At 44.3% G+C, this 23,987-nt stretch overlaps 1 protein-coding gene and 1 long non-coding RNA gene across 7 annotated transcripts in view; one reads left to right on the top strand and one right to left on the bottom strand.

The window, feature by feature from the left end:
• The window catches only part of LOC107312793, a 220,231-nt gene that overhangs the window by 138,533 nt on the left and 57,711 nt on the right, over positions 1-23,987 (top strand). For 3 of the 4 annotated variants that reach the window (XR_004307002.1, XR_001554624.2, XR_004307001.1), the window contains exon 5: positions 5,816-5,913. This is a non-coding gene — a long non-coding RNA (uncharacterized LOC107312793). Of the gene's footprint in view, positions 1-5,815; positions 5,914-5,978; positions 6,068-23,987 lie in introns of those variants that run through there. The other variant, XR_004307000.1, reaches the window with a different exon arrangement.
• The window catches only part of LOC107312792 (vascular endothelial growth factor receptor kdr-like), a 114,469-nt gene that overhangs the window by 78,421 nt on the left and 12,061 nt on the right, over positions 1-23,987 (bottom strand). For all 3 annotated transcript variants that reach the window (XM_015860500.2, XM_032444344.1, XM_032444343.1), the window contains exons 2-3: positions 5,962-6,058; positions 2,307-2,518 (exon numbers count right to left, since the gene is read on the bottom strand). In XM_015860500.2, coding sequence (XP_015715986.1) covers positions 2,307-2,518; positions 5,962-6,058 — 309 coding nt within the window. The remainder of the gene's footprint in view (positions 1-2,306; positions 2,519-5,961; positions 6,059-23,987) is intronic.

Below are 23,987 nucleotides of genomic sequence, written 5' to 3'. Positions count from 1 at the left end.
AAATACCATTCCTTCCTTTTTTGGCAATGTTGGCTTGTAACCTCAGAGGAATCTCCAGCCTTCAGGGCCTGGCTCCACATTTTCTTACCCCACCTGGCTTGGTGCTGCAAACAGCCTGCCCAGTCATGCTCCTCCACAAAACATCCTGAGACTGCTCTGGGGCTTCTGCTTCATCTGGTGCTCCGCAGGAGCTATGAGCTTCTTCATTTGGAGACAACGGATGGGTTTCTTAGGGTTACCCAGACACTGCATGTCAAACTTCCTTAACAAGGCACGTTTAAATTCTGAAGGAAAACATGGGTATGTTCTGAATGCCTTGCTTAGCCCCACCATTCATAGATCTCTTGCAGACAAACAGCTTTCTCATCCCCAGAATGACATTCAACAAACACACGCAGGAATTAGAGGGGAAGAGAAGCAAGCCCTGCATCCATGCTGAGGTACAGCTTCGCTTCCCAGGGGCTGAGCAGCTCCTGCAGGCTGGCAGGTCAGAGCCTAGAAGCAGTTGCAGGCTTATGGTGCAGTGCTGCGATGGAGCTGCGTTGGTGGGTGAGCAGCTGGCTTGGTGGGACATGGCTCAGGGTGTCTGTTTGCTGGCTCACCTATGCATGGTACAGACTGACTCACTTTCTGTATGCTTCCTTTATCAACTTCTAAAATATACTAAATCTCATCTGAGAGGGGAGAATCTTTGAGGGTGATTTAGAGCAAACTGCCTTCCCATGCTGTCTTTAAGGGGAACCTTGGCACAGTACTCTCAGGCTAGCAAAAGGACATCCTGTGATTTTTTTTTTTTGATTAACACTGTTCCAAGTGCACCACCAGCAGATATTTCATAACTTGAGATATTTTCTTAAGATAAATACTCAGGCAGTCCCAAAAGATCCATAAGATTTCCTGCACGTGCTCTCACCACAGAGTAACAGAGTCCTGCGTAGCCAGCCAGGGCGTTGAATCAGGATAGAGAACTGAGTTTTCAATGCACTGTTTCCTGACATGTAGGCATTGAGTTGGGTTAACAATCTTGGATGTAGGGCATCTGAGTGGTGTGTAATGAGAAAAGGAAACAGCTCAGCACAAGAACTAGGGTGGATAAAGAAACCAGGGCTTAGAGAAACAAGGGGGAAAAAAAAGAGAAAGGAAATAGAAAGGGAGAAAAAAAAGTGACTACAGGAACTAACAAGTAACACTATAAAGCTACTTTCCGATAAGAGGAAGACTTGCTGGGAAAGCAGGATGAGGGCAGACATAAAGAGACTGGAAAATCTTATCCACAAGGATCACACAGGTGTGTTCACCCAGTACTTCCGAAACTGAATTTAGTCGTGTGGGCAGACCACATTAGCCAAACCCATTACATCTCGAGTGTTTGCTTCAGTAACAGGATTCAAAGAATCCCATTTTAGCAGTTAGTGGAAAAATTAAATTCACCCATTTTCTTGAGTATTTGTAGAGAACTACACAGTGACCCTATTCAGCACCAATGGACCTCATGTGATCCCCTACCATGACACAAAACGTCAGCTCCTTTGTCTGATTACTCACAGTCTCAGCCTGGAAGACCCAAGATGATTTCATAGTTTAGTAAATCAATTGTCAGAGGAACTGGAAAAATACATCAACATTTTCTGGGAATATTCTTTCAACAAAAGGTCGTATTATTGACATGGTTATTCAGTGTTATATTCACTTCATTTCAGAGGAGTAGTCTCTGGAAGTTTGTTTCCATATGTTATTAGATGTGAACCCAGTGATTCTGACAAAAATAGAAGAGGCAGCTCAAGAGAACAAAAATGAGCAATAGGCGCTTTTTTCACCAAGAAAAACCCCATCCAATAAAATATGTATAATGCAGTCATTCAGCTTTGCTAAGTGCGTCCCACAGATGTGAAGGAGAAAGCAGTACACAACTGTGTAGGAGAGGCAGGAACCACAGAGACTGTTGTCATGGAGTTTCATGCCTGGGGAGGAAGAGGACTTGGGTATTGAAGGTAAACCTCAGGAAAAGCACTGTGGTAGCAAAAGCCTTATAAGGTCTTAAAAGGTAAAGGAAGGAAAAGACATTTAAAGAAATCAGTGTTCACTTATTTGGAACAGAAAAATAGGCAGGACAACTCCATCTTCAAGTGATGGGATTGAATGAGATAGCTAATTTCTGGCTCCTGTACCTTTGTCCCCATGAATTAATTCATCTGGCCTGAAAACCCAGGTGTATCCCGGCCTCTGCAGAGGTGGGATTGCTTCTTGTAGCACTTGATCTTACATTACCAAAAAGGCATAAAAACAAAACAAAAGGAAGTTCTTACCTTTAACAAACACATAAATCTTGGCCGCGAGCTCCTCGCTAGATGGGGCATCATCGTGAACGCAGGTGAGGTACCCGGTGTCGCTGGCTGTGACGTTCCTGAGGAGCAGCATGCTGCAGCTCTGCCCGCTGCTGTTACGGCAGCTGCTGATGTGCACTCGGGGGTCTTCCCTCTGTGCCTCCTGTAGCAGCCAGCTCACAGGCCGTGCTCCCCTGCCAACAGCACAACACAGTTACAGCGGGACACGGTTCAGGCTTCCTTCTGACCATCGGCTGCTGATGTTCCTAATGTTTTCTCTCTTGTCATTTGGAAATGAGTGATATAAGGCTGCAGGGTGCTTGGATTAGCAGCCATGAGAAATTAAGAGGGTTCACACCAAAATCATGCAACAGAGCAGGGGAAATTCCAGAAATTGTAGCAATTGAGGCAAGCTAACTCCTGGAGGAAAGCTTAGTTTTCATTTTAACAGACATCCTGAACTCGAGTTTGTTTTTCTACCGCTATGTTTAAGCCACTTCAAACATTTGAAAGCACCAGATAAAATTATATGTTTCTTTCAAGTTGAGGAATTTGCATATTTATCTGCTAAATTAACTTATACTTTCCTTTAACTGTAAGACTGCATGGAGAGAGTACATTTATGTAACTTCTCATCACCTTTCTTGTTTAATCAGCAGTGACTCGATCTTGGTTTTGTGAAGGGTCTGGAATTAATCCAATTACAGATCTTAGAATATCTGCCCAATACACATCTTTTTCTATTCACCCCATCACAGCATTCAGCACATAAAACCAGCAGGGCAGATAGACACACCGTGTCACCTATTTGTGTCTTAGTTACGATCACAGCTAGTGTCAAATGCAATTTTGTTCAGTTCACTGACAAAAAGCAAGGGCACTTTATCACCTGTTGAGGGACTTAGAGAGATCTACTAGTGTTCCAGGTCAGCAATAGGCCCTAGTTCTGCTGGTTGTGTTGTGGTAAAAGCAACAGGCACACGTAGTAGCTCCTGCAGCTCTGTCCTACTTGGGATGCACTTTGGGGTCTCTAAGGAAGCCTCACAGGCTCCACATGCTCACACAAAGAGGACTGTGGTCTTCTTGTAGCAGATTATTTTCTGCAGGTCAGTGCAGAAACTGGTGGGGGCAGAAGTGGTGGTCTGTGGATCCTGGGGGAGGATGGGGTTTGAGTTCACAACAGAGGAGGCGGTTCTTAGCTTCCATGCCTACAGAAAGGCCATGTTGTTCCAAGGACAGGAGCTCACTCATCCTTTCTATTGTGGTGAACTCCCATCGATCCAATGGCATTTACAGAGCAGAAGAAGGAGAAAGAACCCCTGGATTTTCCCACCTGAGTGTTGCCAGGAAGAAATTCAGTCTAGACACATCTGCTACATAAAGATGCCTGTCCTTAGAGTATCCAACAAGCGTGCTGTGTGAAATTTCCAGTAGCTAAGAACTCTGAACCAATTCAGTGCCAGTAGCTTTGCAGTGGTGCAATTGGTGCACTAAGGGAATGCTCTCGCCAGCAAGTCCGGTGACAAACAAACATCCTCTTGGCTCCGATTCTGACCGTCCTTCTGTCGCCTTCCTGAATCTGGTGAGGACACGAGGCCGAGTTCTGGAGGTTATTCCCAGCACGTAGAAGAGTGAGAGCCCCGGGAAGAGTGTGGATGTTCTTCCTGGTGTGCAGACTCACCCTGCTTCTTAGATGCACCGTGAGTTTGGACAACCCTGCCTCACCCGTCACACTTCCTGTCCTTCTGAGTGCGGAAATACCTCCTTATGGAGACATCCCTATCCAGTGCTCTTTCCCAATCCATAAACGTCACCAATGACGTAACAGACACTTCTGTCAAGAAATGGGACTCCTGGCCCAGAACAGGAAAAATGGCCCTTCATGTTCATAGAACCATTGAGGTAGTATACAACCTGAATCTCCCCTGGCACAGCTTGAGGCCGTTACTTCTCATCTTATCACAGTCAACTGGAGAACAGACAACCCCCACCACAACCTCCTTTCAGATATTAGTAGAGAGCATTAAGGTCTCCCCTATGCCTCCTCTTCCCTAGACTAAACAATCCCATTTCCCTCAGCTTTGTGAGCTGACTCTTCACAGCTTTGTTGCTCTTCTCTGGACACAGACACAGGCATCACCAAGCCTGGTGTCCATAGCAGTGGCTCTGCAGAGTAAATCAGGGGATTAACAACTCTGTGCATCTTCACACGGACCCACTTCTTCCACCTGCAGGTGGAAAATGAAGGCTTTCACCACTGCATTGGTATTTTCACATATTTGGCAGGTGGGAGTCACAGCAACAACTGCAGCTTTGGCCAGGCTGCCAAAAATCCTGGCTAAGAATCTCAAATGAATGGAGTCTGCAGCAGCTACCTGCCCATACTCATTCCTTGTGCTGACCCCTGACTCTGGAAGCAGGCAGGACTTCAGAACTCCCTTAAAGGCCATCATTTCTCCATCTCTCAGGTGTGTTTATTGCTTCACATCCATACAGCAATTTCAGATCACAATCAGTGCTACTGAAGTGCTGATAATTTCTTCATCCCTTCGTTCATCTGATGATATGAGGAAATAAGGTTTTCCTACTGATCAAAATGGCAGCAGCTGGAGAACTGCTGGGAAGCATTGATTCAGTTGGCCTGGAGCAGCACACAACTCATGTCCACAAATCACGTTTTATGAAGCACTGCACTGAGATTTTAGAGGACTTTAAACTTCATTGCCATGATGCTTGCTGCTTGCTAAGCTAAAAATACCATAGTGAGGTTGTTTTGACCTTGTAAGCCACATGGCTAGATGGAGTTCTCCAGCTGAAGCTCTCCAGTGAGGATATCTCCATACACCCCAGTCAGAGACCCTCTGTGTGGCCAAGCAAGTTAATTTGTGTCCTGACAGAGCAAAAGGAGCTCACACCGACTTCTTCACACCGACTGCTCAGTTGTGTGTCCCCCAGCTGTGACAAAGCTCTGCTCCCCATTTCCACATAAGTCACTGCTTGTTTCTCGCATGGCTACTTTTTTCATATTGTGTCAAGAATTGACTTGCTGCCAGAATTCATGATCTATGGTCTGGTTTTTATGATCCCTGCTTATCTTTGATTTAAAGAATATATATTCAAACAGGTCAGGTCTTTGAATATACACATACTGACCGCTGTTTATTTAACTGTCATCTTCTAGGCTAGGCAGTATTTGAGGTTAGGAAGTTTAAGCTTATGTACACATTTTTGTCTTTATACATATGTATAACTATATATATATATTTATAGCCATTTACTGATGGACATGGGGAAAGAGTGATTTTAGCTGCAGAGAAATTGAAGCTGCACCCCTTCAGGCAAAGGTTTCCAGCCATGCCCTTAAGCATTCACATCCCCTTCCATAAGCTTTCCTGTGTGCTGACTCAGGGCTTTGCTTTGGTCCCTTTATGATAAAAGGAATAAAGTGGGCTGAATGCTGACCCGAGACTTTTCTCTCTGCTTTGTTTCAGCCCAACAAGTTCTCCTGAAATGCACCCAAGGGAAAGCATCGCCAGTTGCAGATCGTGGCTGTCCAACAATCTCCTGCCCAGAAGCCGTGCTGTGCAAGGTAATCAGTACAACCAAGGGGATCCAGCTCTGCTGGAGCAATCCTTACCTGCATTTTATTTTCAGGACTTCTCCTGGTAAGATGACAATGTGGTCTTTTGCAATGCTCAGCATTGGTTTCTCAAAAAGTTCATCCTCAGCAAGACCTGACCCAAATAAAGAAGAAATCATCGTTAGGCCGGCTATTCACTGTGGTTAGAACATGCACAATACAGCCGAGGAAAGCTTTTTGTTTTGTAAATAGTTCCTAATTTGGGGGCCCACGCAGGGCTTTAATTTATACTGATGCGATTCAGTTGAGCGTGGAGTTGCATGGTGCCCACTGAGATCCCCTCCGTTTGTTTTTCTCCCTCTTATTCACCCCTTTCTTTTCTAACACCGAGCACCTGCATTTCTGCTCCTAGTCTTCCTGCTTCTATTTAGGGCTGGCTGTGTTACTGCATTATTACAGTTACAGGACAACAGATTAATTTCAAAAGAATTTTACATAAATACAGAACTGGAAAGAATCAGCCTGGGAAAAACTTGATGTACAAAGTCATATATTACTTTTCAGTCATTAAGAAAAAACAGTAATTCCGGGGAGCAACTCTTTGATTCACAACTGTGAAGCATCTGCTGCGTTAAATGCAAATTAAAAGCCTACTGTTTTCCAAAGCCACATTCACAAATACTGCATTTGAACTAAATGGCAGGCTGCTTCCTTTGAGGGCGTTGGGGCTGTATACTCTGTTAGGCAAATGTGCAGAAGTGTCTGAGCCACCATCCCCAGTGCCAGTGTCATGAGGCTTGTCAGCTCTTGAATGACAACAGTCTTTATTGACAGTAGCGATAAAGGCTGTTCTCATCATAATCACCATCATCACCTCTTGGCACAGGGAAAGCCTTCAGAACAGCCACCCTCGCAAAGGCAGATACAAGCACTAAATGTGATGAGATATAACCAGCCCCTTGCAGACAGTTGTTTGAAGCTCATGAGCCTGGACCCATGGCAGCATCAGCAGCTAAGCCATGCAGGGGAGCCGGCTGCTGTTCTGTGGCTGAATCCACATCCACCATGCTCTGTGTGCTCCTGACAGCTGGCTGCAGAGTGCTGAACGTGAAACTGCCCTTACTGAGACCCCTATCTAAGTGTACATCTACGGTGATATTGTTTTCAGAAAGTGAAACTGAGAAGAAGCAGAAGTGAGGATGGCCAGGCTGTTTTCCTTGTCCAAATTCAAAGTAACATAATCAAGGAGAAGAGAAAACAGGCTTAGATAAGTATCTCAATTTCCAAAGCTCTGACATTAAAGCTTTATGTTTTTTTTCCCCTCCTGCTCTTCAAATCTACATCTTCTCCTTTGCCTTGAACTTGATAAGCCAGAAATCTATAGCTGGGCTTATAACAGAGGCATTATACTCAGCAGAATAGTGAAGATAACATATCTAACAAAAAAGAAACATAAGGGTTTAACTTTTCAACTGGATGAAGCAGCGATTTTCTTCCCTCCCACCTCCCATCTCCTCTCATCTCTTCTTTGCTGGGTTCAAGTAAAATTCTCTTAGCTTGGTATATTCTCTCAGCATGGAGAGTGAATCACTCCCACTTTGGAGAGCCTGGCTTCTTCCAGGAGCCACTCAGACTCCCATCAGAGGCTCAGTGGAGGTCAGCTCATCACATGGTCCCAAAGGAGCCTCCCCAGAGGCATCCTGCCCAGCCTACATGTTGCTCAGCTCCCTTTGGGGGCACACTGGGCTTTCCTACAGACCTTCAGCTGAGGCTTCACATCAGTCCTGGCCACTGCAGAGACCTCACCACCCTCAGTTTTACATAACTTATGATACTGTAGCTCTCTCTCTAATGTCCTTTGCAGAGTAAGGAATAAATCGAAGAATAAGAATATAAGAAAGAGTAAGAACATACGAAATACTAAGAATAAAAGAATAAGCTGTGTGTACCTACAAACTGCTGTTACATGCATGTGATGCTGGATGGTCACAGGGTGCCAGTCCTGCTGCTCCCTGGTTCTTTAAGAAGTGCAGTTGTTCCTAAAAACCTTCAGGATGACCAATACAAGGTGTAGCATCACAAGCAACAGCAAGGAAAAAAAGGGAAAACTACACAGGAGGCCACTCTGGCAAGTACACCTTTGCTCTTGAATCTGAGCCCCCTGTGTATTCTGGAAGCATCCTGTTTGCATGGAGCACGGGATGAGGTTCAGTATGTATTATACACCAGTCACCCCCAAAATGGAATTAGCTGGCTGAGGATTTTTCTAGTCTTGTGTAGCTTTTACAGGACACAGCTATAATCCCAACCCACTCTGGGCTGTTCACACTGTGATGACTTCAGCCAGGACTGCTCCAGAGGTTCTGACTAATCCTTTCTTTGCTTCCTCTTGAGCCATCTATTGTTCTTAGGGCTTATGGGGGCTAAGCTGGCATCTGAAGCTGGCCTTTGAACAGGCCGAGCTTCTGCCCCTTGGTCTGCAAGGGCCAGGGGCAGTGGGCACTGGGTGTGAGCCACTGCTGTGATGGGAGGTTAAAGCAATCCTTGGGCTCCTACAGCTCTTGAGACTGTTTTTGATAAAAGAAAAAGTATTTTTCAGTTATTCTGTTTATACACCTGAGGTACTTCTTCCCTGAAGTTTATTTTGGCTTCAGGGGCTGAAGAAAAGAATAAGCTAAGTGTAATTTCAGTGAGTTTCTACCCCATGGAGGACAGGAGGAGAAATTCCACTGCCACACACACACTGGGCTGCTGCTGCCAGGTGACAGAGGGCTTTTATAAACACAGCGTGTGCCCATTACTGGCATAGCTGAGCTAAGGCTGAGTGGACTGAAAGAAAAACATTGCAGGGCAAAACCAAGCCAGTCGTTCTGGAAGAGGTTGTGCTGCACTGGGTGAGCACGCCAGAGCTGCAGCTGGCAGGGTGAGGCTTCACAAAATGTTCAGCCTCCCCTGCTCCCTTCAGAGATAGATTTCAATTCTGGAGGCAAAGCTGGGGCTTGGATACAGGGCTTTTCCTTCTCAGCATGTTTCATGAATGTTCACCATTTTACTATATTTCATTTATGTTTTATGGCTTTAATCATTAACTGTCTTCTCAAAAAACAAACATTCTCACATCTAGCTACAAAAGCACCAGTGCCGTGGCTGTCCCTGCCATTCTCTTTGTGAAGCTGATGCTGTGCAGCATCCTTCCTTAGACCTTCTAGTGTGGTTTGGGATACGATGCTAGAGTGATAATGCTATGAAATCAGGAAAGAGACTATTGCATATTGCAAGGCTAAATTAGGTCTTTGCCCAACATCCCCTCTTTAAACCAAAGGACGGGTATGTTCTTCATGGGGACTGAAGCATAGTTACGACATTAGATTCCCACTCTTGATTCCTGTTTGCCAAAGCAAGCTGGTTAAAGCAAGGCAAGCACAGTGCATCATCTTGAAAGAGCCCTGAACCTGGGCAGACACAACTTCTGTTTCCAAGATTTTGATCCTACAGTTTCACATTCTGCTGTTGTTAAGCGCAAAAAACCCCAAACGCAGCAGAACTGCACAGGTCCCTGGGAGGGAAATGTGAAAGGTTGAGTGATACATTGTCCAGGGAAGAAAAGTATATTGAAAACTGTTTTTCCTGGGACAATCTGATTTTGTAGCCCAGCCAACATGAAGCCTGGGAGGATCCCCAGGCGGAGGACAACGTGTGACCTCCTTCACCTCTGTCAGATGTCTCCCTTGATCCCACTTGGCTGAGGGACATCCCTCCCACGCTAAGCAAAAGTCTGATTGTTCATGCTAGGGCCATCGGTGAGCACAGATAAAAGCTATTTTTAATCTCTGCATCTTATTCTAACAGTCTTCCTTTAAGAGACCTTTAAGCACTGTAACTACCCACTAGCTATGCCAAAAACAGAACTCACAAATGCTCGTGAGACTGAGTGTATCTAGGTATCACACAGTGACAGCTAACGTCGATATGATATCTGATTAAGAAACCCACATGCCCCTTTTGGGCACTGTGGTACACAGAGGAGGGGAAAACTGAAAGAACAGCATCAAAGAGCACCTAACCTCTGCATCAAATGACAAAAAAATGATTGCCAGGCGAAGCGCAGCCTGCTGTGCTGACAGCTAAGTGAAGCAGGTTAGAACAGGGCCCACGAGGACTTGGGCACACAAATAGTTTTTTGCACATCACTGAACTCCAGGGACTATTCATGTGTGTAAAGTCACTCTTATGCACAGATCTGGGCCTTAGGACACATCAAGTCTCATTGGGAAGGACTGCAAGTCACAGCTTTAGAGCTGATTTTGGTAGGCAAAGGAGGGAGATACATACACAGTATTTAAAATGCTTTTTTTTTGTTGCTGGCAATAGATTGGAAACATTTCTGTAAGCCATGCTTATCATGGAGTGTTTCTGAAAGTTACAGCCTAGATCAGAAGCATCGTCTGTGCTCTGTGGGGTCACCGGGGGCTCTAAGAACAGCACGCATGGCCCTGCTCACAATAATAAGGTACTCGTCAGTAATGTAGATGATGAGCTGCCTGCCAGGGAAGAACTGATGATAGCTCAGTCTCCCCAAGCAGCTCTGTGTCTGCAGCACTGAATGACACAAAGGAGAGACAGTGTGCATCCCTCAGATGCCAGGGTGCCTCATCACAGCGTAAGCACATCTGGAAAGTGGGCAGGTGCCAGTTTTGTATTTTCATGAGTACATCCCCAAGGAAATCCTACTCTCACTAGAATTAGAAAGTTCAAGGATTCAGTGAAGTGCTGTGTATTTTTAAACCAATGGCCTGTAATCATTTTCAGATTTATCTGAAGGTCGTTCTCTATGAAAAGAGAGGAAAGGATGGTACTGCTATCAGCATGGTATCACCTGCAATATTTGGTGTGCTTATTAGGTCTTCATCCAGAATCAGCATTCACTTTTTTTTATTGAGTAATTTTCTTTTCTAAAGTAATTTCCTGTAAAGGCTTAAAGAAGCAGTAGCAAATGAATAAGAAGGCTCACCTCCCTCCCCTTCAGTTGTGATTTTGGGTGGGAGAAGGACATATGAGTTTTGATTCTGCTAGACTCATGCATTCATGTCAAGGAAATATCCTATCCTATCCTATCCTCTGTTCTAAATGCAAGATTTGGAAAATTAAGTATTATTGGTGGCACTGACCTTCCCAGCAAAGAAGAAGGGATGCTTTTGAATCCAAGATTCTGGCTGTAAGTCAGGATGGAACCTCTCCATTTTCAGCTAGTTGATGCTGTCACGCCACCAGGCAGGTACTCAGCCAGTACAGAGGGCAAAGTCTCAGTATCATAAGACAGGAATCTCCTGGGGTAGACTGGCAGCATAAATACTCTGTGTGGGCATAAAACTAGCAACCACTACAACGCTCAGAGCTTCCGTTCCTACAGAAGGTGAAGTTCATCCCCAGTGAAATTAGCCATCAGTAGCTCATTGGGAGAGGCTGTTAAGATTCCTTCAGAATATTTCAATGCTAGTGTTAACCCACAACACAGCAGTCGTGTTTTTGTTGATTATCCAAGGCAGAGGACCTAGCATTTGTTTGGCTGGCTGAAGAGAAAGGGGAGCAGTTTCAGTCATTCTCCTTTGCCAGCCACAGATGGAAGCTTTGTGTGGCTCCAGCAGGGGCAGGAGAATGGGTGTAAGTGTCCGAGTGACAACAACAACAGAAAATCTGATCATTAGTCTTGAGTGGAGGAGACATCTACCCCAGCACAGTGAGAACAACCACAAAGTAGAGTAAGTGTTTGCAGATAAGATAAGGCATTGGCCCTTGGGATTTGTTCCCACAACTTTTCCTCACAACTGGATGCATAAGCATTTCCTGATCAAGTGGCACAGGGTCACTCTGGTTTCCTTCTGTAATCAGCAGAAATGTTTCAGCAAGGCCGACTGATTGCTTTGTGTGCTGACGATTAGAAACCACGGTGTTAATTAACAGGAACTCGACTCTGTCAGAAATCAAAACACAGCCCTTTGAGTTCTGCCACACCTGCTCAAAGGCAACTCCCTGAGCTTGCAATGCCACGTGCTTGGGTTTCCATGATATGGATTGCTGTATCAGTTGCAGATTTATGGAAAGAGGCCACAGAAAGCAACTCTAGGTCAAGACTGTTTGGTCTTTGGTGGCAGCAACTCATTAATCAGGGCCATTGTTCTCCCTCTGATTCTACAGAGTATGGAGTCCCAAAGAATGACAGAGATATCACTGCCCTGGGCTTACACTGAGTTATGGAGGGGGCATGTCCTTTCTTTGTAACTGCATGACAAGCCCAGAACTTAGATCTACAGCCCTAAAATAAACATGAGATCTGGGAAAGGAGGTGGCAACATCTGCAATCATCTGCCATGCACTCAAGCACAATTCAAAGTATTTAGGAAATGCAGTAATCTCATGTTGATGGAGAAAAGGCTGGGAATGTTGTTATTTCATGATCTAAATTATGGCAATTCCTCTGGGAAAGAGAAGACCTGGCATGTCTCCATGATTAGCAAGTATGCAGACATGGTGGGAGAGAGGCACACTCACACAAAAGAGACCATGCTATGTGCTAAAGACTTCATGAAAAAAAACCCATACAACCAAATATGTGAGGTATGAAACTGTCTTTGCCTTTCCCCACAACACGGTTTCCTGATAAATGCTTTGGGGTTGCAGATGCAAGTGTTCCCAATGATTCCCAAGTTGGATTGCGTCACTGGAGATACAGACATAGCTTTAATTCTTCCCCAACTTGTCCATCCTGAGGAGGCGGCACATCCTGCAGGATGTGAACAGGAGGAGCCAGCACAGACAGCAGCCCACCATGCTCACCTTCTGCCTGCCCTTCGCTTTCTCCCAGTGGACTCAAGCCTCTATTCTCTCTTCAGATATGCTAGCATTTCTCTGGAAGTGATTCTGGCCAAGATTTCTCTTCTTTCTCCAGACCACTGGGTAGGAAAATAAGAAAGCAGAAGACTGTCCCCATCTGTCTCCACATTCCCCGTGTCACTGTGTCAGCTCAGAACTTTTACTGCAGGTGAGCTCCTGGGAGCATATCTGTGTATGGATGGACAAATCATTTTTATCGCATATTAACTCAATGCTTCTTCATAGCTACAGACAGTAAAGCGTGGATCAAGTTATGCCTCCAGCTTGTCAAAACCCTACACTCAATTCCCTTCCATCTAGTCAGAATTGCTCTGGAGAGGGTAATTTGTATGCACTGAGTAGTTACTTAGAAAGTTCACATGTTATAGGAGGAACATTTAAAAACACTTTTAATTAAATTACTTTATTATTTTGAGTAGCTATCAGCAGATTAGCTCATTTATCAAAGGTGACATGTCAGGCTGAAAAGTCAGCAGCAGTAATTCACAGACTTCATGTGTGTCACACAGCGCAGCACTAAACGCTGCGTTCACTCACACATCAATGGGATTGAATCTGGCACCTCTATATTTCTTTCAAACTTACTTGTTTTGCACAGCTGCAAATAATGAAAGCAGTTGTTGCGCTGACTCAATTCCAAGAACTATTCCCCAACCTGCTCGTGTGTGCAGAAAGAACCAGTCACTATTTAAATCTATCTTGATTTGGGCCAGGACCTCTAATGAAAAACCAAGTAGTAAATCTCTACTGATGCAAGCAGTGATTTCTCTCTTGTTCCTACCCAGTTTTTACACTCATACTAGACTTCTTATCTGCCGTAAAGGTGCTGCCTATATTCTAAATAAGAGTCAAGTCTTTGAAACTAGATATTCTATTAGAGAGAATGGACTTCTTCAAAATTTAGAGCATTGGTAGAAAGTCTTCTCTACTATACAATTATATAACTTTCTAATATTATTGTACTGCATCACCAATAACCATCAGATAAAAAAATAAATTGGCCAGTAATTAATGTGTGGATACGATATGGTTGTAGCTATTTTCTTTCCCCACTTGTTAATCACACCATTATTGCACACCTCTCAGCAGACTGGAGGATGCATACAGTGCATACTGTACTGTGGCAGCACTTCCTGCAAGGGGACACGGTGCACCACAGCAATACTACAGCTGCATGCAGGCCAGACTTTTGCAAGGCATAAGGAAGGGAGAATGCAGTGTGGTTGGTTTCTCTGAAGGCAGTAAATTGACTTTAGCTCCACGTTTAGAAGGGAATAAATAACCCACGAGTGCAGCAGGTCATGATTCATCACGACTGCCAGTAGAGGTCAGCCTCCAGGCTGGCAACAAAGAATACTAAGGAGGGCTTTCCTTCAGGTCCCCTTAAAAGTTGCTAACATCAGAGACCAGCAGAGATTATTTTTTTTGTAAGAAATCAGTAAATATGTGCTGGTTTCACACATGTTAAAGACCTGCTCTGGTATCTGGTAGTACAGGCACCAAAGCATACTGTTAGAGCCATACTTCAGTTAACATGCAACAGTATTGCAAACCATTGGGTAAATTAAAATTTTGCACTGTAAGTCAGCCTACTCCTTTGAAAACAAGATCCTAAGTGAAAGAGTGTGGAAAAGTGTAAGATGGATACCCTGGAGAGACATTACGGTGGCCAGAGAGAAAGACAAGTTACATCAAACTCCAATTTAGCAAAGTTTGCTTCCTTGAATGCATTGTAAGGTTTCTGCCATCAGCTTCCACATCTGCCTTCAGCTAATGCATAAGGAAACTCATCCCTACATTCATGTTTGTGGCTCATCTTCAACCAAGACAAAATATTTCAGCGCTGCAGAGATGTTTGTTTTCAAGAAAGCCTAGGTCTACTTACTGGTTACAAGTTAATGTTTTAGAATACCATTTTTCCTTGATGATCAGTCAAGGGTCAATAGTCTGAATCTACAGATAGGAACAGTTAGGGTACTAAATATTTGCATTTAAATCTCAGCTTTGAATTGTAAACCAGCCTCGGGTGTCAGGGATAATTATTTAGCTAACTTTGTCTCGACATTGCTGAGAACAGTTTGCGCATCTCTAGCAAAACTTCCACGTGCTTTAAACCATGATTTGTTATTTTTTGAATGTGATTATTTGCCACACTGTCCAAACCTGAAGACCAGGAGCCCCCTCCATAGATTTGATACTGCTTTCTTGCACACTGTGATGGGGCCATCAGATGCTACAGTAATTAAACTTTGGTAAATCAGAGGGCTTAACAGGAAGGACTGGAATCACGGGAGATCTGATACCAAGGGCAGCTGTTTATCTGCTTTTACTGCTGAAAGCAGTAAGAGTCTGGGAGAGAAAAGAAAATCTTCCGAAGGTCGAGTTATATCAGCCTGTGCAATTCATCTCCCAGAGGAAGCAATGATGCCAGCCCTATCTTTAGGAATATTTAAAATTAGAGGAGATGAAGTGCTAGGAGATGTCCTTCAGAAAACATTTGCTGGTGACCCACATGAAGCAATGTCTGAGTGCTTTAGATGTCACATTTAGGGCAGGATTAGGGCCACTTTCTCCTGCTGAGAACAGAGCGGGTTTCTCCCCTTCACAAATTGCTTTGGTACTACCTCATCACTGCTGGGACTGAGAGGCAGTGCAAGTATTTTTGGCATTGGGCTCAACTGTTGATAAACCAAACCTCAAAAGAAGACGACTGTTTTCTAAGAAACGCAAGAGCTGAGATGAGGATCTGCTGAATGATAAGAGGATGGTTTGCTAAACAACCTCTGACCATGACCCATGGCTAAATCCAACGCTGCCACAAAGCAACCTGCCTACTGCCACCCAATGTTCAGAAAGACTGCTTCTCATCTTGGGCCACTTGCTCCAAGGCTTCCAGCTTGAAGCTTTGCCAGTGTGAATGTGGCAGTGAGCCCTGCTCCCTGGGTGCAAGTGGGTCATGCAGGCAGCATCCCACAAACCCCAGTGGGAATAGAGTAATAAGTATTCTCAAGCACTTGTGGGGTGGTAAAATCCTCCTCTCCATCATCCAGCCCTCTTTTCTAGGAAAAACATCAATTTGTGTGGAAACACTTCCTGGTATAGAACATCTGTGTCCTCCTGTGTGATGAATCACTGACCTGCAGAAGGAGCAGGGCGTGGGGAGGTCAAAAGAGAGAAGGAGCTTCAATCAGAATGGGGAAGGGGGACTGTCACAGTGAAGCAGAACAGAAGCACACACCCAGTTAGTGTTGCCTTATCAGTTTTCCTTGAGCTATAAATCCACAATTAAATGAGCCAGAGCCTCCCAAGATCAACCCAACTGACGCACTGCACTGAACCACAACAGATTCCATCAAATCGCCAGGCTCACATGTGTCAGAGAAGCACAAATGCTAAGCGACAGTAAAATCTGCTTGGCAGGTAATTGCTCTGTTTTCTCAGTTTCTTAAGAAGAAATGGGCTGAGACCAACTTTGGACTTGACGCTGGTATCTGTTTTCTATCAGCTCTGCGTTCCACTTCTGTCGGCTTCGTGTGCCTGTCTCAAGACGTTTTCTTTTTTTGTTTGTTTGTTTTGAAGGGTGGGAGGTTGCTATTTTGGGAGACGAGATAAAAGCTGTTTGCTTGAGATGGGGAGAGAGAACCTACCCATGTGCTTACAAAGCCTCACAGTCCCAGTTACAGCTCTGCAGCCCTGGGCAACGTTACGTTATCTCTCGCCTGCAACCTCCCTGTGCAGTTTGGCCTAACTAGGTCTGGAAGCTTGTTTCCTCACTGGTTTGCATTAAGCTGGAAAGTACCAATCAGACCCAGGGAATTGGCTGCAAAGCATTTCTGAAATCCTTCTTAATGACAAACTCCATCAGGCCGTGGATCGGGGCTTCACTTCCCTGCAGCCGCCACCGCACCGCTACCCTGATGTGACCCCAGCTTCTCCCCTGTTTGCTGGGCTTCTCCACAGCTGTGACATAATGTTTTTGATGGCAGCCTTTGGAGGAATTCTGCTTGTGGCAATGCAGGGATCTGCTTCAAATTAGCACTGCACATATTTACCGAGTCTGCATAGCATGGCTGCCTGTTGACAAAGATCCCTTCTTATGTCCACCGCTGCTCTCCAGATCAGCTCACTTGCCCTGCGAAGGCTGGGGGGAACCTGCAGCCCAAGTGGGGATCCACAGGGCAGGATGCCCAGAAACTCATCTGCTTTTTTAATGCCAGATCCTGATTTTTGCTTTCCTTTAAGGGGCTTTGTAAGGGTTGCTCACCTCAAGAACTCCACCTTGCTGCCCTGGTTCTGGCTTCTTTCCTCCTGCTCAGCCCCTCTGGACTCAGCATCTCAGAAGGAGCTATGGCACAAGGGAGATGACTGCACAGGAACCTTAGGTTTGCTTTGCGGGATCCTGCTTTCAAAGGTGCTTCACCACAGCCACTTTGAGGAAAAGAAAACACTGCTGGGTACCCAGGAGCAGACCCGGTTTGCATTAAAGCCACCTACGCCATTCAGCAAAAGCTGGGCAGGAAATTCTTCCCTCTTCATGTCTAAATATTTAAGATCTATTTATTTATTTTAATTCCTGTTGTTCACAGGGATAAAACAAAAATCCTTCAAAGGTTTGGTTTTGGTTTTGTTTTTTTTTTCCTTTTTTTTTTTCTTTTCTTTTTTTAAACTATGAAAAGCAGCAACAGAAAGATTCATCTAAAAATAGCCAGATATTTAGGGCAGCCCCCGGTAGTGGAAGGCACAGATTCCAAGGCTTGATTCCACCAAGGAAGATGGTGTCTCCTGCATCCTACACATGAATTTCAGGGACAGCCACAGCATGGCTGGGCTGTGACCAGAAGCACCAGCTGGGCTGGCGAACCCCTCCTGAGTTCAGCCCAGACAGTTTCTACATCAAATTTTGCCAGCAAATTTTGCTTTTCTATTGTAAATCTATTTTGTTATAAAACTCCAAACTGGTTCTGTTTTTACTATTGATCTCAAACAGAGCAGAAATAAGTCCACTACTGTTTTCTTTTCCTGAAACCTTCATCTTTTCAGCCCAAGAGTTCACTGCAGTTCCTATAGACAAAATGTGCAGTTGCTCTTTGAAGAATAAAATTAGTTCTAGTGCTGGACAGTTAACAAAGTCAACAAATATGACTTTAAGTGCCATTACATGAAGAAAGCAGATCCTCCTTTTTGGACCTCTCTCCTGCCTGCTCTTGTAAAGTAGTGGAAGCCCTAATTAGACATACAGAACTGTATGAAAATGACCGAGAGAAAAGGAAACCATGAAACCTAAGCGAGCACTGAATTAAAGTGAAGCCTCACCACTTGGACTCAGATAGGGAGGTTTACCAAGGCTGGAGATGAAGGAATAATGGAAATGCACACAGATGATAAGGTTCCTCCCCATTCCGAATCCACACACACAGCACATATTGCACAGTCAAGTTAAGGTTGTTTTTTTATTTGTATTTTTTCCTGAACATGTAATAAATTAATGCAGATGCCTGGATCTGTTTGACCAAGCCAGGATGAGACCAGACGCTAATCTAGCCAACAACAGGCAGTACTTTCATTCAGAGTAACATGCTTGTTTTCCAGCTGGAAAGGGAAGCTGACCATTTTGTTGCACTCCTAAGATATTGAAATGTTTATATCAATTTAAAACAGACTCTTAGGGAAAGTACAAAAACAAAGAATTTTCAGGCTAAGACCTCAGATGCCAAGTTGTAAACCCTTGGCTAAAAGGTCTTAGGGTAGAAACAACTGCAGAGCATTAACTGCATAGCAGTGGTTCACACAGGAGCCATAAGAGTAAAGACAGTATTTTGGAAGATTGTGAGGCATTTCATTTGGGCTTTAGTGCAAGGTCACAGGATGTAAGAAACTTTGGGAATATGAAAAAAAAGAAAAAAGAAAGTAAAATACTAAGTTACTTGGGAGTAAAAATAACCACTATGCCAAGCACCCATCCTGCAAACCTTATTCACAGGAGCTGCTGTGTTGATAAAAACATCTGTCCAGTGGGACATGTACTGGCTGACATATAGTGGTTGCCCATGTTGGCACCATCTTGCAGTCGAAAATAAAGAGCTCGTGACAGTGGGCAATGGCCTGGTAATTAAGGGGCAGTTTCCATTGCTAGGAGACAGAAACTCTTATGTGCTCACAGCACCACTGGGGAGGACAGCAAACAGTTTTTGGCATCCTTTATTTAACTGAGCTATTTTAAAATTACTAATCCCTAAAAGAAGTATTAGATCTGCTTAGCTTTTTAAATATCCTTCTACAAGGTTTCTGTTTGTTTGTTTTTCTAGGAGTTTTGTTTCTTTGGATTTTGGCCATGAAAATAAAGTTCATCTTAAGAGATTTGATGCAACTGCACAAGGATATATAAAAAAGCATGATTCAGTAATCTGTTACATGGCTCAGAAAACATGATCCAGCTCATGCAAGTATAATGGTACTCTCCTGATGAGCGCCTGCCATACAACACCATGGCCACATTAGAGAAATGGTAATGTTTGGGTGCAATCCTAAAGCCTGATTCAGATTGCTTTTTCTGCTGCATATGAACTGATTTTCTTCTGATCTCAAATATACATCAGCAGCAACTCGGGCTGTACAGCCTGGCCTGCTGGCAAGTTAACAATGCTAAGCATGACCTGTTTACTGTTTTAAAATGTGTACGTATGAGTAATTCTCTGTATGATTCATTTAGCTGCCTTTCTTGTTCCTTAGCCAGTCATGTAGTTATTTTAGAGGATCAATTACTTTATTACCGCAATGAACAAAGGGACTTTCTCTTTTTCCCAGTTTTCAGAGAACATGGGATATTAAGGAGTGGCCACAGAGAAAGAAGGAGAGCTTGTTAATTTTCTTCTTAAGTCCAGTTTTGTATCTTCCATGTGTCCCATACAGACATGGATCCCCCTTGAGCAAGTCAGCAGCAGTGGGGATTGCATGCATCTGATTTCAACCTCTCTTACCCAGCGGTGGAGCACAATCACTTGCAGTAGATACAGACAAACTCTTGCCCTGGCAGCAGCAGTTCTATCCCTTAGACTTTCCAACTTCCCATGAATCTTAAGCCCACTATCATGTGCCTCCCTATTTTGTTGTGAGCTCTCACTCTAGTTTAAATGGAAAAGAAATTTGCAAGTGTGTAGTCATATGGCAGAAAGCTTATAGTTGTAATTCAGATACCTAGCAACAAAACAGAAGAAGACAGTGAGTAGGCTCCAATAGGAACCTTATATTTGCTTTTGTGTTCCAGTGATGCTTCCTAAATCATTCCTATTCAGTGTAGAAAACCTGGATTTTGAGGATTTGGAGAACAGTAATAGGCAAAACTTCTCTCCCCTTATCATTAGGCCCTGCCTGAACAGCGAGGTTTAGGTTCTACAGTCCTACAGGAGGTCAAAGAAAAATCATTTTGTATTCAGATTCAAACATAAAATCAGGCCAAGACCAGCAGTCAGCATCCACAGCTCACAGCCAGAGGCTGCTTTGAGAAAAGACAGAGAGCACCAGGAGCTGGTCTACACCAAACTCACAAGGTGCTGAGACGACCCTGACATTCTGATTCCCTCTTACGAGCTAAACCTCATGCACTATGCCAAGACCTATTCTTCCCAAAGCCCCATTCAGCTGTTAGCATCTCCAAACCATGGGGACCTCAAGAGGGCAAAGTTCTGAGCTGTTGCCTTGGGTGAATTAGCACACCTCGGCCCTACTCACAGGGGTTCTGTGCCCATGCACTGCATGCAGCTCGGCTCTCTTCTCAGAGTGTGCTTTCATCTCTGCCCATTTTAAAGAAAGCACTGACCACCCCACCCTGTCCTACAACAACTGCTGAGCTATTTACCACTTTGAAAGGAAATCCCATGTCACAACCCCTAGGAGCACAAGGAATAATGTCCGGAATTCCTTTATCTGTGACTAGGCTTGGCGCAGTCTCTTTCCCGTCTCTTAAGTATACACAAATATATTCTTTTCTTTGTTCAAGGCAACGGGCCCAGATTTTAATGATGGTTTATTAATTTTTTTATTTATTTTTTTCTAAAAAGGCTTTGACATGACTGAAGAACAAATGTTCTGTCTTTAGGACCTTTTGTTCTTCCAGGTGAACAGTGACTATAAAGAATAGGGAAAATGAATCAGTGTTCTTTGCCCTTCATAGTAAATTTGACCCCTAATGCTTAAAATCAGTGTTCTGGGCTGGTCAGGAAAATGATGTGGTGAGTTTCTCTCCATGGCTGCTCATGATGGCTCTTTCTTTGGACACTGCTATTTCCAAACCTTCAGCCTGCTGGTGTCCCACCGGGTGCTGCATAGAGGTGGCTGCTTTATGCTGCTGTTCAGCTCCTCTGAGCCCAGCAGAACATTTCAGCCTAAAGGATCTGTGCGAGGAGAGAGGAGGGAAGTCTATGGTAGGAAGTGGCTGGGAGCAAGGAAGTTACAAGAGAAATGTTGGCACCAACAGTCTGAGGTGGGTGGGGGAAGCAGGCAGGAGAAGGAATCTTTCCAGGGAAAGAACATTCATAGCAGATACTTCCAAAAATATAGTATCATCACATCGGAGAAGTGTTTCAAGCATTGGCAATGCTACTGCCTTGGCCTGACGCTCTTTTCGGTGGATACAGCTCTCTTGCAAATCCGTTTAACACAAGAGATTCTGCTCCTTTCCTGTTGAGTCCTCCCATGCAAAGAGAAAGACACGCCAATGGGGGACCGCAGCCGCCCCAAGGGACATGTGGCACCCGCTGCTCACTGGGTGGTGATGTTAGGAAGCTGACAGCCTTGCTGCAGTACAAATACCTCAGCAGCTGGAGTTTACTGGCTCTTTTATTTATATTCCTCCAGCACACAGGCAACACCAGATGTGCTGTGGCTGATTCATGTGTATTATGTTTGATGTCTCTCGTCAGAATCAACCCTGGGCTAAATTCAGAAACTAAACTGTTTTCAGCAGAGATAAATATTTAGGCAAGTCGATGATTGGCAGGGCTGTCCCTCCTTTTGCCACCCCTTTCAGACTGAAATAAAGGTAGCACCTCGGAGCATAAGCACATCAAAGCCCTTGTCTGCACAGTGAAGGAGAGGATTCGGTAAGAGAGAGCTGAAAGCAGAGCACTTACACAACACCACGCCTGTGAGCTGGACCACAGCGCCAAATTAGCACCTGCTCTTATCGGTGTGCTGCCAGGCTCTCCCCTGTCTCTGGGGCATGACAGACTGTGTTGCTCATAGATGCTATCACAGCCTCAGACAACAAGGGGGGGAATAAATTACACAGCTTGCCTCGCCTTTTGTCAGGTATGGATGTGTGTGTACTAATCTGCCTCTGGGTGCTGGATAGTGATAAGTCTTGATCTTCCATTACCCTCTTTGTTCTGGTCCTTGAAGTGTCTGTAGAACACAAAGGTTTCAGTTGTAGGACGGTGACTGAAGAGGCTGTACACATAGGTTTCTCCTTGCTTGCTGACAGAATCTCTCACTTCTGCACTCACTGAGTGACTTAAACTACATGAATAACTCCAGCACGCCCCTCTGAACTTTGCTCCAAGGTCTACTCAAAAATGGCCTTTCCTACATCAATATCATACACAGTGAGATATTTCTCAGCTCTGGCTTGCCCACAGCACAGGCACTGCTGTGGCAAGAAGCCTTGTGAGAGCAGGAAGGATGGATGGTCTGTCTGCACAAGGCTCAAATAAAGGAGCTGAAGAAGAAGTTCGTGGTTCTTCTCTTATCAATCATTACACTGAGACATTAAGGAGGTTCAGCATCATCTGCATCATCTTGACAGTTTCAAAGAGATGTGACTGTTGTGTAACAAAACTAGAAGGCAGTTCTCAGTTTCAGCATTTCAAATTACATGCATGTCTGTTTCGAGCAATGCTGATTTTGGATGCACGTTCTATGGGCAGTAAACAACCTAACAGCATTAATATCATTTATAAAGGCAATCAAACATCAAAAACTTACCACAAAGTTCCCAAAGTCCTGGAGAGGGGGGTTCAGAAATACCTCCCCTTTTTGTATCCTGCCTAATATCTGCTTTTAAACGAGGTCAGAAGAGATTGTTATTCCCATCAGAGTGTTGCTGTGTTGAAATGAGGAATTTTTCAGGAATTTTTCATTAATGTTGGCTCTGGCAGATAAAATATTGGCCATGCCAAAGACAACAAGCTTGGGAATATGTCGCTCTTGAGCACAAAGATACCATACTCTTAGCACTGCAGTTCACAACAAATGGATTGCCCCAGCTGACAGGTAGATTAATAGCCATGAAAACTGATAATGCCCACGTATTTTGTTTTAGATATATATTTTCCTCTTAATTAAAACGACAGAATAGCATATTCCAATAAAAACTCATTTATGCTGTCCCATTTTAAGTAAGATAAAACACTCAGTAAGAAATTAAGCAATTCTAATTTAGCTCAGTGCAAAGATGAACTTTCTAGTTTTTCAGTAATGTGGTCTTTTTCAGGCACTGTAACTACACTCGAGCACTGCCATATTCATGGCCATTTGTATGTCTGAAGAAGTGGCTGAATGAGTGACCCCACTCACTCTGGGGCTCAGTGCCATCCCTCTCTCCAGATCCCAGCCCTGACTCTAACCCAAGCCCTAGACAGTGTCCAGGTCCAACACCCACCACCATTTTCTTTCTCCATGTCTGTGCTCACCCTCCAGGAGTCTCTTAGGGTGAGGGTCTGATATCTTGTGCTTAAAATTGCAAAAGGCTTCTGTGGAAACTGACACTTAAGACCCAGCATTAAGTTTGGGTAGATAAGGACTTCTTAGGAAAACACTCATGTCTGAGAAAGGTACGTGCCAAAATGGCAGTAACAATAACAATCACAGCAGCCTGCATTTCTAAGATTAGTTTTGTGATCACTTATAAAGAGATTTAACCTCGCTACATGTTTGTGAAGTTGGTAATTAATTACTACTATATACTGCTGGAAACTGAAGACAGATAAGTATCTTACTTAAGATCATACAGGAAGCCTGCAGGATGGCAGGAATTAGAACTCAAGTTAATTGACTTCCAGTTCTGCGCTGCACAGAGGCTGGAAAGAGCTGACACCAGTGAGTATCTGGGGTGCACTGCATTGCCCTCCCTGTGGGGGTGACTGGTGGGGCAAGCACACAGGGCAAGGAGAGAAGAGTGTACAACAGCATATGCTGAA

The sequence above is a fragment of the Coturnix japonica genome, chromosome 4, assembly GCF_001577835.2.
Source record: "Coturnix japonica isolate 7356 chromosome 4, Coturnix japonica 2.1, whole genome shotgun sequence".
NCBI lineage: Eukaryota > Metazoa > Chordata > Aves > Galliformes > Phasianidae > Coturnix > Coturnix japonica.
The sequence above is the reverse complement of the archived record's forward strand: the minus strand, read 5'-3'. Positions and strand labels throughout refer to the sequence as shown.